The 15,381-nt window shown below is 63.4% G+C and overlaps 1 protein-coding gene across 1 annotated transcript; it reads right to left on the minus strand.

Moving 5' to 3' along the window:
* Window positions 1–2,719: 2,719 nt before the first annotated feature.
* GRINA (glutamate ionotropic receptor NMDA type subunit associated protein 1) lies at window positions 2,720–11,385 on the minus strand. Its single transcript, XM_069882093.1, has 7 exons — window positions 11,345–11,385; window positions 7,486–7,821; window positions 6,526–6,638; window positions 4,509–4,709; window positions 4,205–4,333; window positions 3,588–3,731; window positions 2,720–3,197 (listed from the first exon to the last, which is right to left on the minus strand). Exons 2-7 carry the CDS (start codon window positions 7,793–7,795, stop codon window positions 3,048–3,050), a joined length of 1,047 nt encoding a protein of 348 aa, XP_069738194.1. The 5' UTR covers window positions 7,796–7,821; window positions 11,345–11,385; the 3' UTR covers window positions 2,720–3,047.
* Window positions 11,386–15,381: the final 3,996 nt, after the last annotated feature.

Raw genomic sequence — 15,381 nt, forward strand, 5'->3', positions numbered from 1 at the left:
CGTCTGCGTCCGTGTGTGTTACCGGCTCTACTCCCGCCTCGCTTCAGAAACACTCGGAGCCAGATCCCACCGCGCCGGGATGGGAGGGATGAGGGTTCTCTCCAGGCTTGGAATGCCATCGCGAGGCTCTCCCAAAAGGGTTTCTGTACGGAGCACAAGGAGGGAAGCGCGGGCAGTGCCGGCTCAGGACGCACGTGCTGGGCTTGGAATCAGGATACAGGCGTGAGTCGGAGCTGGGATGGAACCAGACAGGCCTTTCTGCATCCAGTTTGTTCTGATCCGGCAGTTTGGGCCTCAGCTTTGCTAACAGGTGTGAGCTGACTGTCTCATCCTTACCGTGCTGGAATCCAAGCAGCGACTCTGGCTGTGAGTGTCAGGGCCGTGTTGGGAGCCGGAATCCAAGCAGCAACTCTGGCTGTGAGTGTCAGGGCCGTGTTGGGAGCCGGAATCCAAGCAGCGACTCCGGCTGTGAGTGTCGGGGCCATGTTGGGAGCCGGAATCCAAGCAGCGACTCCGGCTGTGAGTGTCAGGGCCGTGTTGGGAGCTGGAATCCAAGCAGCGACTCCAGCTGTGAGTGTCAGGGCCGTGTTGGGAGCTGGAATCCAAGCAGCGACTCCAGCTGTGAGTGTCAGGGCTGTGTTGGGAGCCGGAATCCAAGCAGTGACTCCGGCTGTGAGTGTCAGGGCTGTGTTGGGAGCCGGAATCCAAGCAGTGACTCCGGCTGTGAGTGTCAGGGCCGTGTTGGGAGCCGGAATCCAAGCAGCGACTCCAGCTGTGAGTGTCAGGGCCGTGTTGGGAGCTGGAATCCAAGCAGCGACTCCAGCTGTGAGTGTCAGGGCCGTGTTGGGAGCCGGAATCCAAGCAGTGACTCCGGCTGTGAGTGTCAGGGCTGTGTTGGGAGCCGGAATCCAAGCAGTGACTCCGGCTGTGAGTGTCAGGGCTGTGTTGGGAGCCGGAATCCAAGCAGCGACTCCAGCTGTGAGTGTCAGGGCCGTGTTGGGAGCTGGAATCCAAGCAGCGACTCCAGCTGTGAGTGTCAGGGCCGTGTTGGGAGCTGGAATCCAAGCAGCGACTCCAGCTGTGAGTGTCAGGGCTGTGTTGGGAGCCGGAATCCAAGCAGCAACTCCGGCTGTGAGTGTCGGGGCCCTGTTGGGAGCTGGAATCCAAGCAGCGACTCCGGCTGCAGGTGTCACTGCTGCGCTGGGAACGGAAAAGGTGTGGGTAGGTGACTTAACGTTTATTTTAGTCATTGTTCTGCGCTGCTAATGAGCTCGTGTTAATTGCTTTCAGTATTTTTGGTCTGCGAGGGCTGCCTGTGAGAGAGGAGCGCGGTGCAGGCCGGGAACAGCATCGGTTCCATTCAGGGGTTCTGTAAAGGAGCCGTTGCTGAGGAACTTCAGCAGATCCCAAGATGAGCTGGTGGAGGCGGGTGCTTCGAAGCCTGGAGAATGGCTTTGAAATCAAGGAATCCTGGAATGGTTTGTGTGGGAAGGGGCCTCAAAGCCCACCCAGCTCCACGCCCTTTCCCGGGCACCTCCGGATTCTTAACCCCCTCAAGGGAAGGTGACTCAACCCCTTCAAGGGAAGGTGACTCAACCCCCTCCCTGGGCAGCCTCTGCCAGGGACCAGTCACCCTTTCCAGGAAAAATGTTTTCCTGCTGCCCAGCCTGAACCTCCCCTGGTGGAGCTTGAGGCCATTCCTCTGTCCCGTCCCCGCTTTGGCACAGTACTCGTGTTTCTGGGCCTTTGCCCCTGGAATCCTGCTCCTGCTCTGGTTCCTGCCCTCAATTTGGGGTTAAATTCTGTAAATCGTGGGGATTTCTGGTTGTGCCGGTTGGCAGCGGCATCTGGGCTCGGATTGGCCCCGGGGTGGCCAGCAGGAGCAGGGTAGGGATCGTCCCCTTGCACTCAGCACCTCAAATCCTGGGCTCCGTTCTGGGCCCCTCGCTCCAAGAAAGACCTGGAGGGGCTGGAGTGTGTCTGGAGAAGGGAACAGGGCTGGGAAGGGTCTGGAGAGCAGGGGTTGTGGGAGCAGTGAGGGACCTGGGGCTGCTGGAGAAGAGGAGGCTGAGGGGAGACCTCCTGGCTCTGCGCAGCTCTGGGAAGAGGTTGTGGTGAGGTGGGTGTTGGTGTTTTCCAAGAAACAGGCGACGGACGAGAGCGAACGGCCTCCAGCTGGGCCAAGGGAGGGTTAGACTGGAGACTGGGAACGATTCCTTCATGGGCAGAGGTCCCCAGCCCTGCCGGGGTTTGGATCCACGGGGATTTGCTGCTCAGGGACACGGTTCCACGTCAGGGGTCTCGGTGCTGGGATTAATGGTTGGACTTGGTGCTGTTGAAGGTTTTCTCCAACCTTGACGCTTCCACGATTCCTAGACACGAGGAGGAATTTCTTCACGATGAGAGGGGTGAGGAAATAAAATGGGTTGCCGAGAGACGCCACGGCTGCTCCATCCCTGGAGGGGTTCGAGGCCAGGTTGGATGGGGCTTGGAGCCCCTGATCCAGCGGGAGGTGTCCCTGCTCAGGGCAGGGGTGGGTCTGGGTGGATTCGAGGTCCCTTCCAAACCAAACTGCTAGAAAATCATAGAATCACCAGGTTGGAAAAGACCCACCGGATCATCAAGTCCAACCATTCCCATCAATCGCTAAACCGTGATCCTAGGGTTCCCCCAGCCTGTGCCAGGGTCCCCGAGCCCTGCGAGGAGGAGCAAGCGAGCGTTGAGGACCGAGCCGGAGGTTTTATTAACAGCGGGAGCCGCGGAACGGGGCGAGATCGGAGCCTTGGCCGCGCGAGGAGGGCTCCGTGTGCTGGGACGGGGGGATCCCCCGGGTTGGATCGGGGTCCGAGGGCAGCGCGTGCGCAGGACGAGGCTGGAGGAACGAGGAGGAGGAGGAGAAGGAGGAGGATGAAGAGGAGGACGGGGACCCCGGGAGCCGCGCGACGGGACGGAGAGAACCGGGATGAAAAGAAACCGTGATGGGGAGAATCGAGGGGATCGGGGCCGGCGTTGGGAAGGTGGGGGACGCGGGGAGGGGGCGCCGGGCGCTACTCCTTGGCGCGGCCGATGATGGCCAAGACGTAGAGGAAGATGTTGACGATGTCGGTGTAGAGGTTGAGGGCGGCGAAGACGTATTCCTCGGGGCTGAGCGCCAGCTGCTTGTTGCCCAGGATCAGCTGCGTGTCCACGGCCAGGAACTGCGGGGAGAGAGGACGGGAGAGGGGGGCGGCTCCCCTGCGCCCCACGGCTGCCCCACAAGTGGGTTCCCTGCCCCATATCCCACACCGGGAGCATCCTGGGGTGCGGCAAACGGCTCGGTCCCCTCCCTGGGGAAGGGGGATTTGATCCCAGAGGAAGGAGGGAGGTGAGGGCGGATCCCCCCCCATCAGGGAAATGGGGGGCAGCACCCCCTGCCCCACGGCTGCCCCACAAGTGGGTTCCCTGCCCCATATCCCAAGGCTGGAGCATCAGGGATGCAGCAAACGGCTCAGTCCCCTCCCTGGGGAAGGGGAGCAGCAGATTTGATCCAAATGAGAGGATGGAGGGAATTGGGGATCCCCCATCGGGGAGGGGGGGCCCCGACTTACGCAGGTGAAGAGCAGGGCGCCCAGCGAGGCGTAGACGATGTCCAGGATGCGGTTGCGGATGACGATGCAGAGGATGGAGAAGACGATGAGCACCACGAGGCAGACGAAGAGGACGCCCCGGCACGAGGTGAAGTCGTACTTGGTCTGTGGGGAGCGGGCGGTGAGGGGGGGGACCCCAAAAAGAAAAGGGGGGACCCTAAAATGGAGGGGGAACCCGAAAGGGAGGGGAGGGGAGGAAAGGGGGGGGGACCCCAAAAGGAAAGGGGAGCCCTGAGATGGGGTAGGGACTGGGAGGGGCATAAAAGGGAGAGGGGGACCCCAAAAGGGAGGAGGGGACCTCAAAAGGGAGGTGGGGGGGGAAAGGGAGGATGAGGGACCCCAAAACGGAGGGGAGGAAAAGGGAGGGGGGGACCCCAAAAGGGAGGGGGGAGCCCTGAGATGGGGCAGGATGGAGGGACCCCAAAAAGGAGAAGAGGGGCCATAAAAGGGAGAGGGGGACCCCAGAAGGGAGAGGGGGGGACCCTGAAAAGGAGAGGGGGGTGGAAACAGGAGGAGAGAGTACCCCAAAAGGGAGAGGGGGGACCCCAGATGAGAGTTGGAGGGTCCCCAAAACGCACCTGGAGGGAGAAGATGACGACGGTGAAGCAGACGACGACGGTGATGCCGACGGCCATGATGACGGCGTCGGTGTCGAAGAAGCTGGCCATCATCCCCACCATGTAGGACAGGCTGATGGTCAGGATGGACTGCAGGGGGGGCATGGAATCACAGAATCATGGAATCACAGAATCATGGGATCATAGAATCATGGGATCATAGAATCGCCAGGTTGGAAGAGACCCACCGGATCATCGAGTCCAACCATTCCCATCAATCACTAAACCAAAGCCGTATCGAGCCTTCCGCTGCCGCGGCGCTTACCAGAGCCACCAGATTCCAGGGGTGTTTGCGTCGGAAATCGCCGCAGCAGCTGAGGACGATGAGGGAGATGAAGAAGACGACGTAGGAGACGTAGTAGGTCCAGGCGTTGCGCTGGACGAAGCCCCGGACGCCTCCGACGAAGGTGAAGACGGCCACGAAGGCGAAGGTGACGCTGAGCTGCAGGCTGAGAACCAGGAACACCTGCGGGAGCCGCACCGGCGGTTAACCCAGCACCGAGACACGCCAAACCCCATCCAACCTGGGGAAAAGGACCTCAAAGCCCACCCAGTCCCACCCCTGCCTTGGGCAGGGACACCTCCCGTTGGATTTGGGGCTCCAAGCCCCATCGAAACTGGCCTTGAACCCCTCCAGGGATGGGATCTGGGGATCCTGGTTGACACCGAGTTAGAATTATGGGACCATGAGATCATTTGGGTTGGAAGGGACATCCAAGCCCATCCAGGTCCACCCAGGACACCTCCCACTGGATCAGGAGCTCCAAGCTCCATCCAACCTGGCCTTGAACACCTCCAACAGACATTGGGTAGAGTCCCTAGGTTGGAAAAGACCTTTGAGATGATCAAGGCCAACTTTAAATGGAATCATTGAAGCATTGGGTTGGAAAAGACCTCTTGGATCATTGAGTCATAGAATCATAGAATCACCAGGTTGGAAAAGACCCACGGGATCATCGAGTCCAACCATTCCCATCAATCACTGACCCATGTCCCTCAGCACCTCGTCCACCCGGCCCTTAAACCCCTCCAGGGAAGGGGACTCAACCACCTCCCTGGGCAGCCTCTGCCAGTGCCCAATGACCCTTTCCGTGAAATATTGTTTCCTGATGTCCAGCCTGACCCTCCCCTGGTGGAGCTTGAGGCCATTCCCTCTCGTCCTGTCCCCTGTCCCTTGGGAGAAGAGCCCAGCTCCCTCCTCTCCACAACCTCCTTTCAGGGAGTTGGAGAGAGCAATGAGGTCTCCCCTCAGCCTCCTCTTCTCCAGGCTGAACACCCCCAGCTCTCTCAGCTGCTCCTCTTCTTCTCCAGCCCCCTCCCCAGCTCCGTTGCTCTTCTCTGGACTCGCTCCAGAGCCTCAACATCCTTCTTGTGGGGAGGGGCCCAGAACTGACCCCAGGATTTGAGGAGCGGTCTCCCCAGTGCCGAGTCCAGAGGGAGAAGAACCTCCCTTCCAAACACCCCCAAGGATGGTGACTCAGCTGCCTCCCTGGTCTCTATCCTAACTTGACTGATTCATAGCGCTGAAACGTTGCCTTGGGCCAAGTGGTCGCCCTTTGATTTGCGGCTGGAGCCTCATTTTAAGGCGAAGAGCTGCGGTTCGGCCGAGAAAGTCACAGTCTGAGGAACACGGCGACCTCCTCTGTCACCGGTTGAAGTTGAATGTGATGGGTTTGTGGAATCATGGGATGGTTTGGGGTGGAAGGGACCTCAAAGCCCATCCAGTTCCACCTCCTGCCCTGGGCAGCGACACCTCCTGCTGGATCAGGGGCTCCAAGCTCCATCCAGCCTGGCCTTGAGCCCCTCCAGGGATGGGGCAGCCACGTGTTCCTCAGGCAACCTGTTCCAGGGCCTCACCACTCTCATCATGAAGAAATTCATCTTTATGTCTAGCCCCTCTCCAGTTTATCCCCATTCCCCCTCGTCCTATCCCTCCAAGCCTTGTAGAAAGTCCCTCCCCAGCTTCCCTGGAGCCCCTTCAGGTGCTGGAAGTCACTCCAAGGTCTCCTTGGAGCCTTCTCTTCTCCAGGCTGAACAACCCCAACTCTCTCCGCCTGTCCTCAAGGTTCTCCAGCTCTCGGATCATCTCTGTATTCTCCTCTGGACCCGTCCCAACAGCTCCACCTCCTTCTTCTGGTGAGGATTCCAGAGCCGGACACGGTTCTCCAGCTGAGGTCTCCCCGGAGAGGAGCAGAGGGGCAGAATCCCCTCCGTCCCAGTGCCCCCAGGGTCCCCCCGGGGTCCCCCCGTGTCCGAGGTCCCCAAACCTCACGATGTCCCACCTTGCGGATGAAGGCCTGGCGGATGCTCTTGTCGTCCCAGTGGGCGGTGGGGAAGTCCTGGTTGTCATAGTAGGAGGGGGGCCCGTCCTCATGGTAGGTGCTGTGCAGGGGGGCTGCGCGAGACACGGGGGTCAGCGGCACCCCCAGACCCCGAGTCCCCCCGCGCGGCACCGAGACCCCCGGATGGGGCGGGAGCAGAAAGAGGGGTCGGGGGACCCCAAAATTGGGATTGACATCAGTGTCCTCAACAATCTAAGGGCTCCAGGTGGAATCCCAGCTCCTGGGGCCACATCCAGAGGGAAGGGAACCCAGGGGTGCAACTGGGATCATTTTGGGGGGGCTGAACCCCTTCTTGGGGGACCCCAAAATTGGGATTGACACTGGTGTCCCCAGGGATTTTAGGGTTCCAGGTGGAATCCCAGCTCCTGGGGCCACATCCAGGGGGAAGGGAGCCCAGGGTGCAGCTGAGATTGATTTTGAGGGGCTGAACACCTTCTTGGGGGACCCCGAAATTGGGATTGACATCAGCATCCTCAACAATCTAAGGGCTCCAGGTGGAATCCCAGCTCCTGGGGCCACATCCAGAGGGAAGGGAACCCAGGGGGCCTCTGGGATCACTCTGGGGGGCTGAACCCTTTCTTGGGGGACCCCAAAACCAGGATTCACACCGATGTCCCCACCGATCTGAGGGTTTTTGGAGAAGTCTCTTCTCCTGGCTGGACACCCAGAGGGAAGGGAACCCAGGGGTGCAACAGAGACTTATTTTGGGGGGCTGAACCCCTTCTTGGGGGACCCCAAAAGCGGGATTCACACTGGCGTCCCCACCGATCTGAGGGTTTTCGGTGGAGTCTCTTGTCCTGGCTGGACACCCAGAGGGAGGGGAGCCCAGGGTGCCTCTGGGATGACTTTGGGGGTCCCCGAGCTGCCCCCCGCGGTGGTGTTGATGGTGGGGGTACTCACAGTCCTGGTCTCCGGGGACCATGGGCTGGGGCTGGGCGTAGGGCGGCTGCGCGTAGGGGCCCTGGGGGTACGGGCCGGGGGGCGGGTAGGGCCCGGGGGGGTACGGCGCGGGGTACGGCGCGGGGTACGGTGCCGGGTACGGCCCCGGTGCCCCCGCCAGCCCCGGGGGCCCGTACGGCGCCGCCGCAAACTGGGGGGCCGGCGGGTACGGGGCGGCCGGGAACGGGGGCTGCGCGTAAGCCGGAGGCGCCGAGGGCTGCGGGACCCCCAGCCCGTCGTCCGTCACCAGGAAGCTCTTCTCGTGGGACATGGTGGTCCGGCTCGGCCGGCTCGGCCCTGCGGAGACACGGAGAGATGGGAGGGAAGGGATGGGATCAGAGAGGGAGAGGGGATGGAGAAGGAGAGGGAGGTGGAGGAGATAGAGAGGGAGAGGGGGATGGAGATGGAGAAGGAGAAGGAGGAGAAGAAGTTGAAGTTGAAGGGATGGGAATGGAGAAGGAGAGGGAGAATGGATGGGAATGGAAATGGAGAAGGAGGAGGAGGAGGAGGAGGAGGAGGAAAAGGATGAGAAGTTGAAGTTGAAGGGATGGGAAGGGAGAGGGAGAGGGAGAGGGAGAATGGATGGGAATGGAAATGGAGAAGGAGGAGAAGAAGGAGGAGGAGGAGAAGGAGAAGGAGAAGGAGAGGAAGAGGAAGAGAGAGAATGGATGGGAATGGGAATGGAAATGGAGAAGGAGGAGAAGGAGAAGTTGAAGGGATGGGAATGGAGAGGGAGAGGGTGAGGAAGAGGGAGAATGGGTGGGAATGGAAATGGAGAAGGAGGAGAAGGAGAAGGAGAAAGAAGGAGGAGGAGGGATGGGGATGGGAACAGAGGTGGAGGTGGAGGAAGAGAAGGAGAAGGGGGAAGAGGATGGAGAAGAGGCCGAGGAGGGCGAGGGTGGGTTGGAGGGATCGGAGCCGGGGCAGGAGGCCGTCACCACGCCTGCCCCACCGCCCCCTGCCCCACGCCCACGGGGTCCCTGCCCCATGGCGTCCTGGGCCCACGGCACGCAGGGACCCCACGGCAGCAGGGCCCTGACCCACGGCGTGACCCACGGAGAACAGAACCGGCAATGGGAATGTGCCATGACCCATGGCGTGACCCACGGCACGACCCACGGAGAACAGAGCCGGCAGTGGGGCTGTGCCGTGACCCACAGCGTGACCCACAGCGCGACCCATGGCAGCAGAGCTGGCAGTGGGGCTGTGCTGCGACCCACGGCCGCGCTGCTCCTGCGTGGCTGGCGGCTGCGGCTGCAGAGGCTGCGGCGGCTCTGGCTGCGGTGCTGAGCGCTGCTCGGCTGCCGCCGCAGGCTGGCACGACGCAGGCCTCACCGAGCCCTGCCAGCCCCGCGCCGGCCTGTGGGGCAGGGACAGTACGTGGGGCAGGGACCCCGCTGTGGGGCAGGGACAGCGTGTGGGGCAGGGATCCCGCTGTGGGGCAGGGATCCCGCTGTGGGGCAGGGACAGTGTGTGGGGCAGGGACCCCTCTATGGGGCAGGGATCTCTCTGTGGGGCAGGGATCCCGCTGTGGGGCAGGGACCCCTCTGTGGGGCAGGGATCTCTCTGTGGGGCAGGGACCCCTCTGTGGGGCAGGGACAGTACGTGGGGCAGGGATCCCGCTGTGGGGCAGGGCTGGAGGAGCTGGGGGGCAGTGGGGGGCACAGGGGAGATGAAGGGCACCCCACACTTGGGGGACACAGGCAGAGAGGGGGGGACATAGGGGGTGCCCCACACTTGGGGGGCACAGGCAGAAGGGGGGGACATGGGGGGTGCCCCACACTTGGGGGGCACCCCACACTTGGGGGGCACAGGCAGAAAGGGGGGACATAGGGGGTGCCCCACACTTGGGGGGCACAGGCAGAAGGGGGGGACATAGGGGGTGCCCCACACTTGGGGGGCACAGGCAGAAGGGGGGGACATAGGGGGTGCCCCACACTTGAGGGGCACAGGCAGAAGGGGGGGACATGGGGGGTGCCCCACACTTGGGGGGCACAGGCAGAAAGGGGGGGACATAGGGGGTGCCCCACACTTGGGGGGCACAGCAGGCATGGGGGAGCCCCACTTGGGGGGCACGGGGGGGTCTGGAGGACTTGAGGGGTGACCCACACTGGGGGGGCATGGGGGGAAAATGGGGGGTACAGGGAACATGGGGGTCAGGGGGGGTGCCCCACACTTGGGGGGCACAGGCAGAGAGGTGGGGTACATGGGGGTATGGGGGGTGCCCCACTTCGGGGGCCCAGGGGCCCTAGAGGACTTGGGGGGCGCCCCACATGTGGGGCAGGAGGCAGGGGGTGGGTGCGACACGGGGCGATTGCAACACAGCGTGTGACAGGGGGGCATGTGACAGGGGCATGAGACACGGGGTGCAGGGGGTGCAGGGATGGGGGGGCTGCAGGGATTGGGGGGTGCAGGGCATGCAGGGGGTGCAGGGATGGGGGGGTGCAGGGGGTGCAGGGATTCGAGGGTTCAGGGCATGCAGGGGGTGCAGAGATGGGGGGTGCAGGGCATGCAGAGGGTGCAGGGATGGGGGGTGCAGGGATTGGGGGTGCAGGGCATGCAGGGGGTGCAGGGACGGGGGGCTGCAGGGATTGGGGGGTTCAGGGCATGCAGGAGGTGCAGGGATGGGGGGCGCAGGGCATGCAGGGGGTGCAGGGATGGGGGGTGCAGAGATAGGGGGGTGCAGGGCATGCAGGGATGGGGGGATGCAAGGATGGGGGGATTGGGGGGTGCGGGGCATGCAGGGGGTGCAGGGATGGGGGTTGCAGGGCATGCAGGGGGTGCAGAGATAGGGGGGTGCAGGGATTGGGGGGTGCAGGGGGTGCAGGGATGGGGGGGTGCAGGGATTCGAGGGTTCAGGGCATGCAGGGGGTGCAGAGATAGGGGGGTGTAGAGATAGGGGGGTGCAGGGCATGCAGGGGGTGCAGGGATGGGAGGGATGCAAGGATGGGGGGGATGCAGGGGGTGCAGGGATGGGGGGTGCAGGATGCAGGGGGTGCAGGGATGGGAGGGATGCAAGGATGGGGGGGATGCAGGGGGTGCAGGGCATGCAGGGGGTGCAGGGATGGGGGGGTGCAGGGAGGGAGGGATTGGGGGGTGCAGGGCATGCAGGGGGAGCAGAGATCGGGGGGTGCAGGGATGGGGGGTGCAGGATGCAGGGGGTGCAAGGATGGGAGGGATGCAGGGGGTGCAGGGATGGGGGGTGCAGGGATAGGAGGCTGGAGCAGATGCAGGGGGTGCAGAGATTGGGGGGGTGCAGGGATGGGGGGGCTGTAAAGATAGGGGGGAGCAGGGACGGGGTTCTGCAAGGGTGGGGGGGGCTCCAGGGCATGCAGGGGCTGCAGGGACAGGGGGTGCAGGCCATGCAGGGGGTGCAGGGGGTGCAGAGCAAGCAGGGGGTGCAAGAATAGGGTCTGCAGGGCCTGCAAGGGAGCACAGGGGGGCCTGGGGGGGGGGGCCTGCAGGTTCCCTCACGTCCGCCCCCCCCCCCCCCCTTAATCCGCTTTGCCCAGCGCGGCCTATTTACAGCAAATCCTAATCCGTGGGGGGGGTCACACACACAACAACCCCCCCCTCCCCAAAAAAGCTCCCCCCTCCCCTCAAAAGCCCCCGCCCCCCCCCCCCGCCGTCGGGGCCCCCCCCCGTACGGGGGTGGGGGGGGCGGGGGGGGGCCCCGACGGCGGGGAGGGGGGCGGGGGCTAATGACCCCCCCACACCCTATAGCCTCCCCACCACCCCCTCCGATCCTTAGGGACCCCCCAAGCCCCCCCTAGAGCCTCAAAACCCCCTAAAACGAGGCCCCCACCCCCCCCCCGCTTACCGGCCGGCGCTGCGCTCGCTCCGCGGTGCGCGAGGGGGCGGGGCTAAGGGGAAGGGGGCGGGGCTAAGAGGAAGGGGCGGGGCTAAGGGGAAAGAGGGCGTGGCTATTGGCTGGGATGGCTGAGAGGGCGGGGCCTAGCGGTCTGGGCTAAAGGGGCGTGGCTAACTGTCAGGGGGCGGGGCTAAGAGGCCCTCGGCCAATGGAGAGGGTGGGATGGTTGATGGGGGCGTGGCTAAGGGGCAGTGGGCGGGGCTTTGTGGGGGCGGGGCTCAATAAGGGGCTGGGGGGGGGGGGTTCTTGCCCCATAGCTGTGGGGCTGGGGGCTCCCACAGCCTCACTGGGAGCACTGGGATGAGTGGGGGAGTGCTGGGAGCACTGGGATGGGGTAGAGGGGCTCCCACAGTCCTACTGGGCGTGCTGAGATGGGGATAGGGAGTACTGGGAGCACTGGGATGGGAGTAGGGAGGGTCCCACAGTCCTACTGGGAGCAGTGGGATGGGGTGGGGGAGCACTGAGAGCACTGGGAGCACTGGGATGGGGATAGGGAGTACTGGGAGCACTGGGATGGGGTGGGGGAGCACTGGGATGGGGCTGGGGGACATACTGGGAGCACTGGGATGGGGTTAGGGAGCACTGGGAGCACTGGGATGGGGTGGGGGAGCACTGGGATGGGGCTGGGGGGCATGGTGGGAGTACTGGGATGGGGTTAGGGAGCACTGGGAGCACTGGGATGGGGTAGCGGGGCTCCCACAGTCCTACTGGGAGCGCTGAGATGGGGATAGGGAGTACTGGGAGCACTGGGATGGGAGTAGGGAGGGTCCCACAGTCCTACATGGAGCAGTGAGATGGGGATAGGGAGTACTGGGAGCACTGGGATGGGAGTAGGGAGGGTCCCACAGTCCTACTGAGAGCAGTGGGATGGGGTGGGGGAAGCACTGGGATGGGGCTGGGGGTCATGCTGGGAGTACTGGGATGGGGTTAGGGAGCACTGGAAGCACTGGGATGGGGTGGGGGAGCACTGGGATGGGGCTGGGGGGCATGCTGGGAGCATTGGGATGGGGTTAGGGAGTACTGGGAGCACTGGGATGGGGTAGCGGGGCTCCCACAGTCCTCCTGGGAGCACTGAGATGGGGATAGGGAGTACTGGGAGCACTGGGATGGGAGTAGGGAGGATCCCACAGTCCTACTGGGAGCAGTGGGATGGGGTGGGGGAGCACTGGGATGGGGCTGGGGGGCGTGCTGGGAGCACTGGGATGGGGTTGGGGATTGCTAGGAGCACTGGGATAGAGTGGGGAGTGCACCGGGATGGGATGGGTGGTATACTGGGAGCACTGGGAGGCTGCAGGGCTGCAGGGCTGCAGCAGGGGAGCTGCAGCAAGGGAGTCGAGACACAGAGAACCTTCTGGACTGCTGCAGCCTCCCTGCAGCCCTGCTGCACCCATGCAACCTGGCACTCCTGTTGCCACGCAACCCTGCATCCCTGCATCCACCTGCAGCCCTGCATCCCAGCTCTGCTGCACCCACGCACCCCCACGACCCTGCACCCGCGCATCCTTGCACCCCAGCTCTACCGTCAACCCTGCTCTGCTGCACCCCTGCATCCCTGCACTCCTGGTGCCACGCGACCCTGCACCCCAGCTCTGCAGCACCCCAGAACCCCCACAACCGTGCACCCCAGCTCTGCAGCACCCCTGCATCCCTGCACTCCTGGTGCCACGCGACCCTGCACCCCAGCTCTGCAGCACCCCAGAACCCCCACAACCGTGCACCCCAGCTCTGCTGCACCCCTGCATCCCTGCACTCCTGGTGCCACGCGACCCTGCACCCCAGCTCTGCAGCACCCCAGAACCCCCACAACCGTGCACCCCAGCTCTGCAGCACCCCTGCATCCCTGCACTCCTGTCGCCACATATCCCTGCTCCCCGCTTCTGCTGCCCCCCAGACCCCTGCCACCACGCATCCCTGCACCCCAGCTCTGTGTCACCCCTGCATCCCTGCTCTGTCTGCATCCCCGCACCCCCACATCCCTGCACCCCCTCCAGATCCCCTGTGGGGCCTCGCTGGCATGTGCCAAGCCTGCTGGACCTTTGTCCCCTGGTGAAAGCTGAAAGGGACCCTTTGTTGGGGCTCCCGGCGCCCCTCGGCGCGTGACCGCGCACGCTGCTGCACGCCCAGGCCCACTGCACCGGGGACACCGTCACGGTGCCACCGCACCGGGGACACCACACCAGGGACACCGCACCGGGGACACCGTCGCGGTGCCAGCACATCACGGACGCTGTCACGGTGCCACCACATAGGTGCCAACTCACCAGGGACACCACATCAAGGACACCATCGCGGTGCCACCGCATCAGGGACACGACACCGAGGACACCGTCGCGGTGCCACCACCTCGGGGACGTCGGGGACACCATCGCGGTGCCACCGTCCTGGTGCTGCGGGCGACGGCCGAAGCCGGGGCCGGAGGAGATCGGAGGTCGCGCCACGGTAGGGACCCCGCGGTTTGGTGGCACCGGCTGCGGTGCCCGGCGCTCGGTTCTGGCACCAGCTCTGGTTCCCAGTGTCGCTTCCCAGTACCAGCTCCGGGTCCCAGTTTAGATTCCCAGTACCAGCTCTGGGTCCCACCTCTGGTTCCCAGTACCGGCTGTGGTTCCCAGTCTCGGTTCCCAGTTTAGGTTCCCAGTACCAGATCCAGTTCCCAGTCTCGGTACCCAGTACCAGCTCCGGCTCCCAGTCTCGGTTCCCAGTACAGGCTTTGGTTCCCAGTTTCAGTTCCCAGCACCGGCTGTGGTTCCTGGCACTGGGTTCTGGTACCAGCTCTGGTTCCCAGTTTAGGTTCCCAGTACCAGCTCCGGGTCCCAGCTCTGGTTCCCACTACTAGCTCCGGTTCCCAGTCTCGGTTCCCAGTACCAGTTCCAGTTCCCAGTTTCAGTTCCCAGTACCAGCTCTGGTTCCTGGCACTGGGTTCTGGCACCGACTCTGGTTCCCAAGTCTCAGTTCCCAGTACCAACTCTGGTTCCCAGTCTCAGTTCCCAGTACCAGCTCCAGTTCCCAGTCTCGGTTCCCGGTACCAGCTCTGGTTCCCAGTCTCGGTTCCCAGTTTAGGTTCCCAGTACCAGCTGTGGTTCCCAGTCTCGGTTCCCAGTACCGCTTTGGTTCCCAGTTTCAGTTCCCAGCACCGGCTGTGGTTCCTGGCACTGGGTTCTGGTACCAGCTCTGGTTCCCAGTTTAGGTTCCCAGTACCAGCTCCGGGTCCCAGCTCTGGTTCCCACTACTAGCTCCGGTTCCCAGTCTCGGTTCCCAGTACCAGTTCCAGTTCCCAGTTTCAGTTCCCAGTACCAGCTCTGGTTCCTGGCACTGGGTTCTGGCACCGACTCTGGTTCCCAAGTCTCAGTTCCCAGTACCAACTCTGGTTCCCAGTCTCAGTTCCCAGTACCAGCTCCAGTTCCCAGTCTCGGTTCCCAGTACCAGCTCTGGTTTCCAGTTTAGGTTCCCAGTTTAGGTTCCCAGTACCAGATCCAGTTCCCAGTTTCAGTTCCCAGTACCAGCTCCGGTTCCCAGTCTCGGTTCCCAGTACCGGCTTTGGTTCCCAGTTTCAGTTCCCAGCACCGGCTCTGGTTCCTGGCACTGGGTTCTGGCACCAGCTCTGGTTCCCAGTTTAGGTTCCCAGTACCAGCTCCGGGTCCCAGCTCTGGTTCCCACTACTAGCTCCGGTTCCCAGTCTCGGTTCCCAGTACCAGTTCCAGTTCCCAGTACCAGCTCTGGTTCCCAGTCTCGGTACCCAGTACCGGCTGTGGTTCCTGGCACTGGGTTCTGGCACTGGCTCCGGTTCCCAAGTCTCAGTTCCCAGTATCAACTCTGGTTCCCAGTCTAAGTTCCCAGTACCAGCTCTGGTTCCCAGTGTCGGTTCCCAGTACCGGCTTTGGTTCCCAGTTTCAGTTCCCAGCACTGGCTGTAGTTCCTGGCACTGGACTGGTTCCCAGTCTCAGTTCCCAGTAACAGCTCCAGGTCCCAGTCTTGGTTCCCAGCACTGG

The sequence above is a fragment of the Phaenicophaeus curvirostris genome, unplaced genomic scaffold, assembly GCF_032191515.1.
Source record: "Phaenicophaeus curvirostris isolate KB17595 unplaced genomic scaffold, BPBGC_Pcur_1.0 scaffold_75, whole genome shotgun sequence".
Taxonomy (NCBI): domain Eukaryota; kingdom Metazoa; phylum Chordata; class Aves; order Cuculiformes; family Cuculidae; genus Phaenicophaeus; species Phaenicophaeus curvirostris.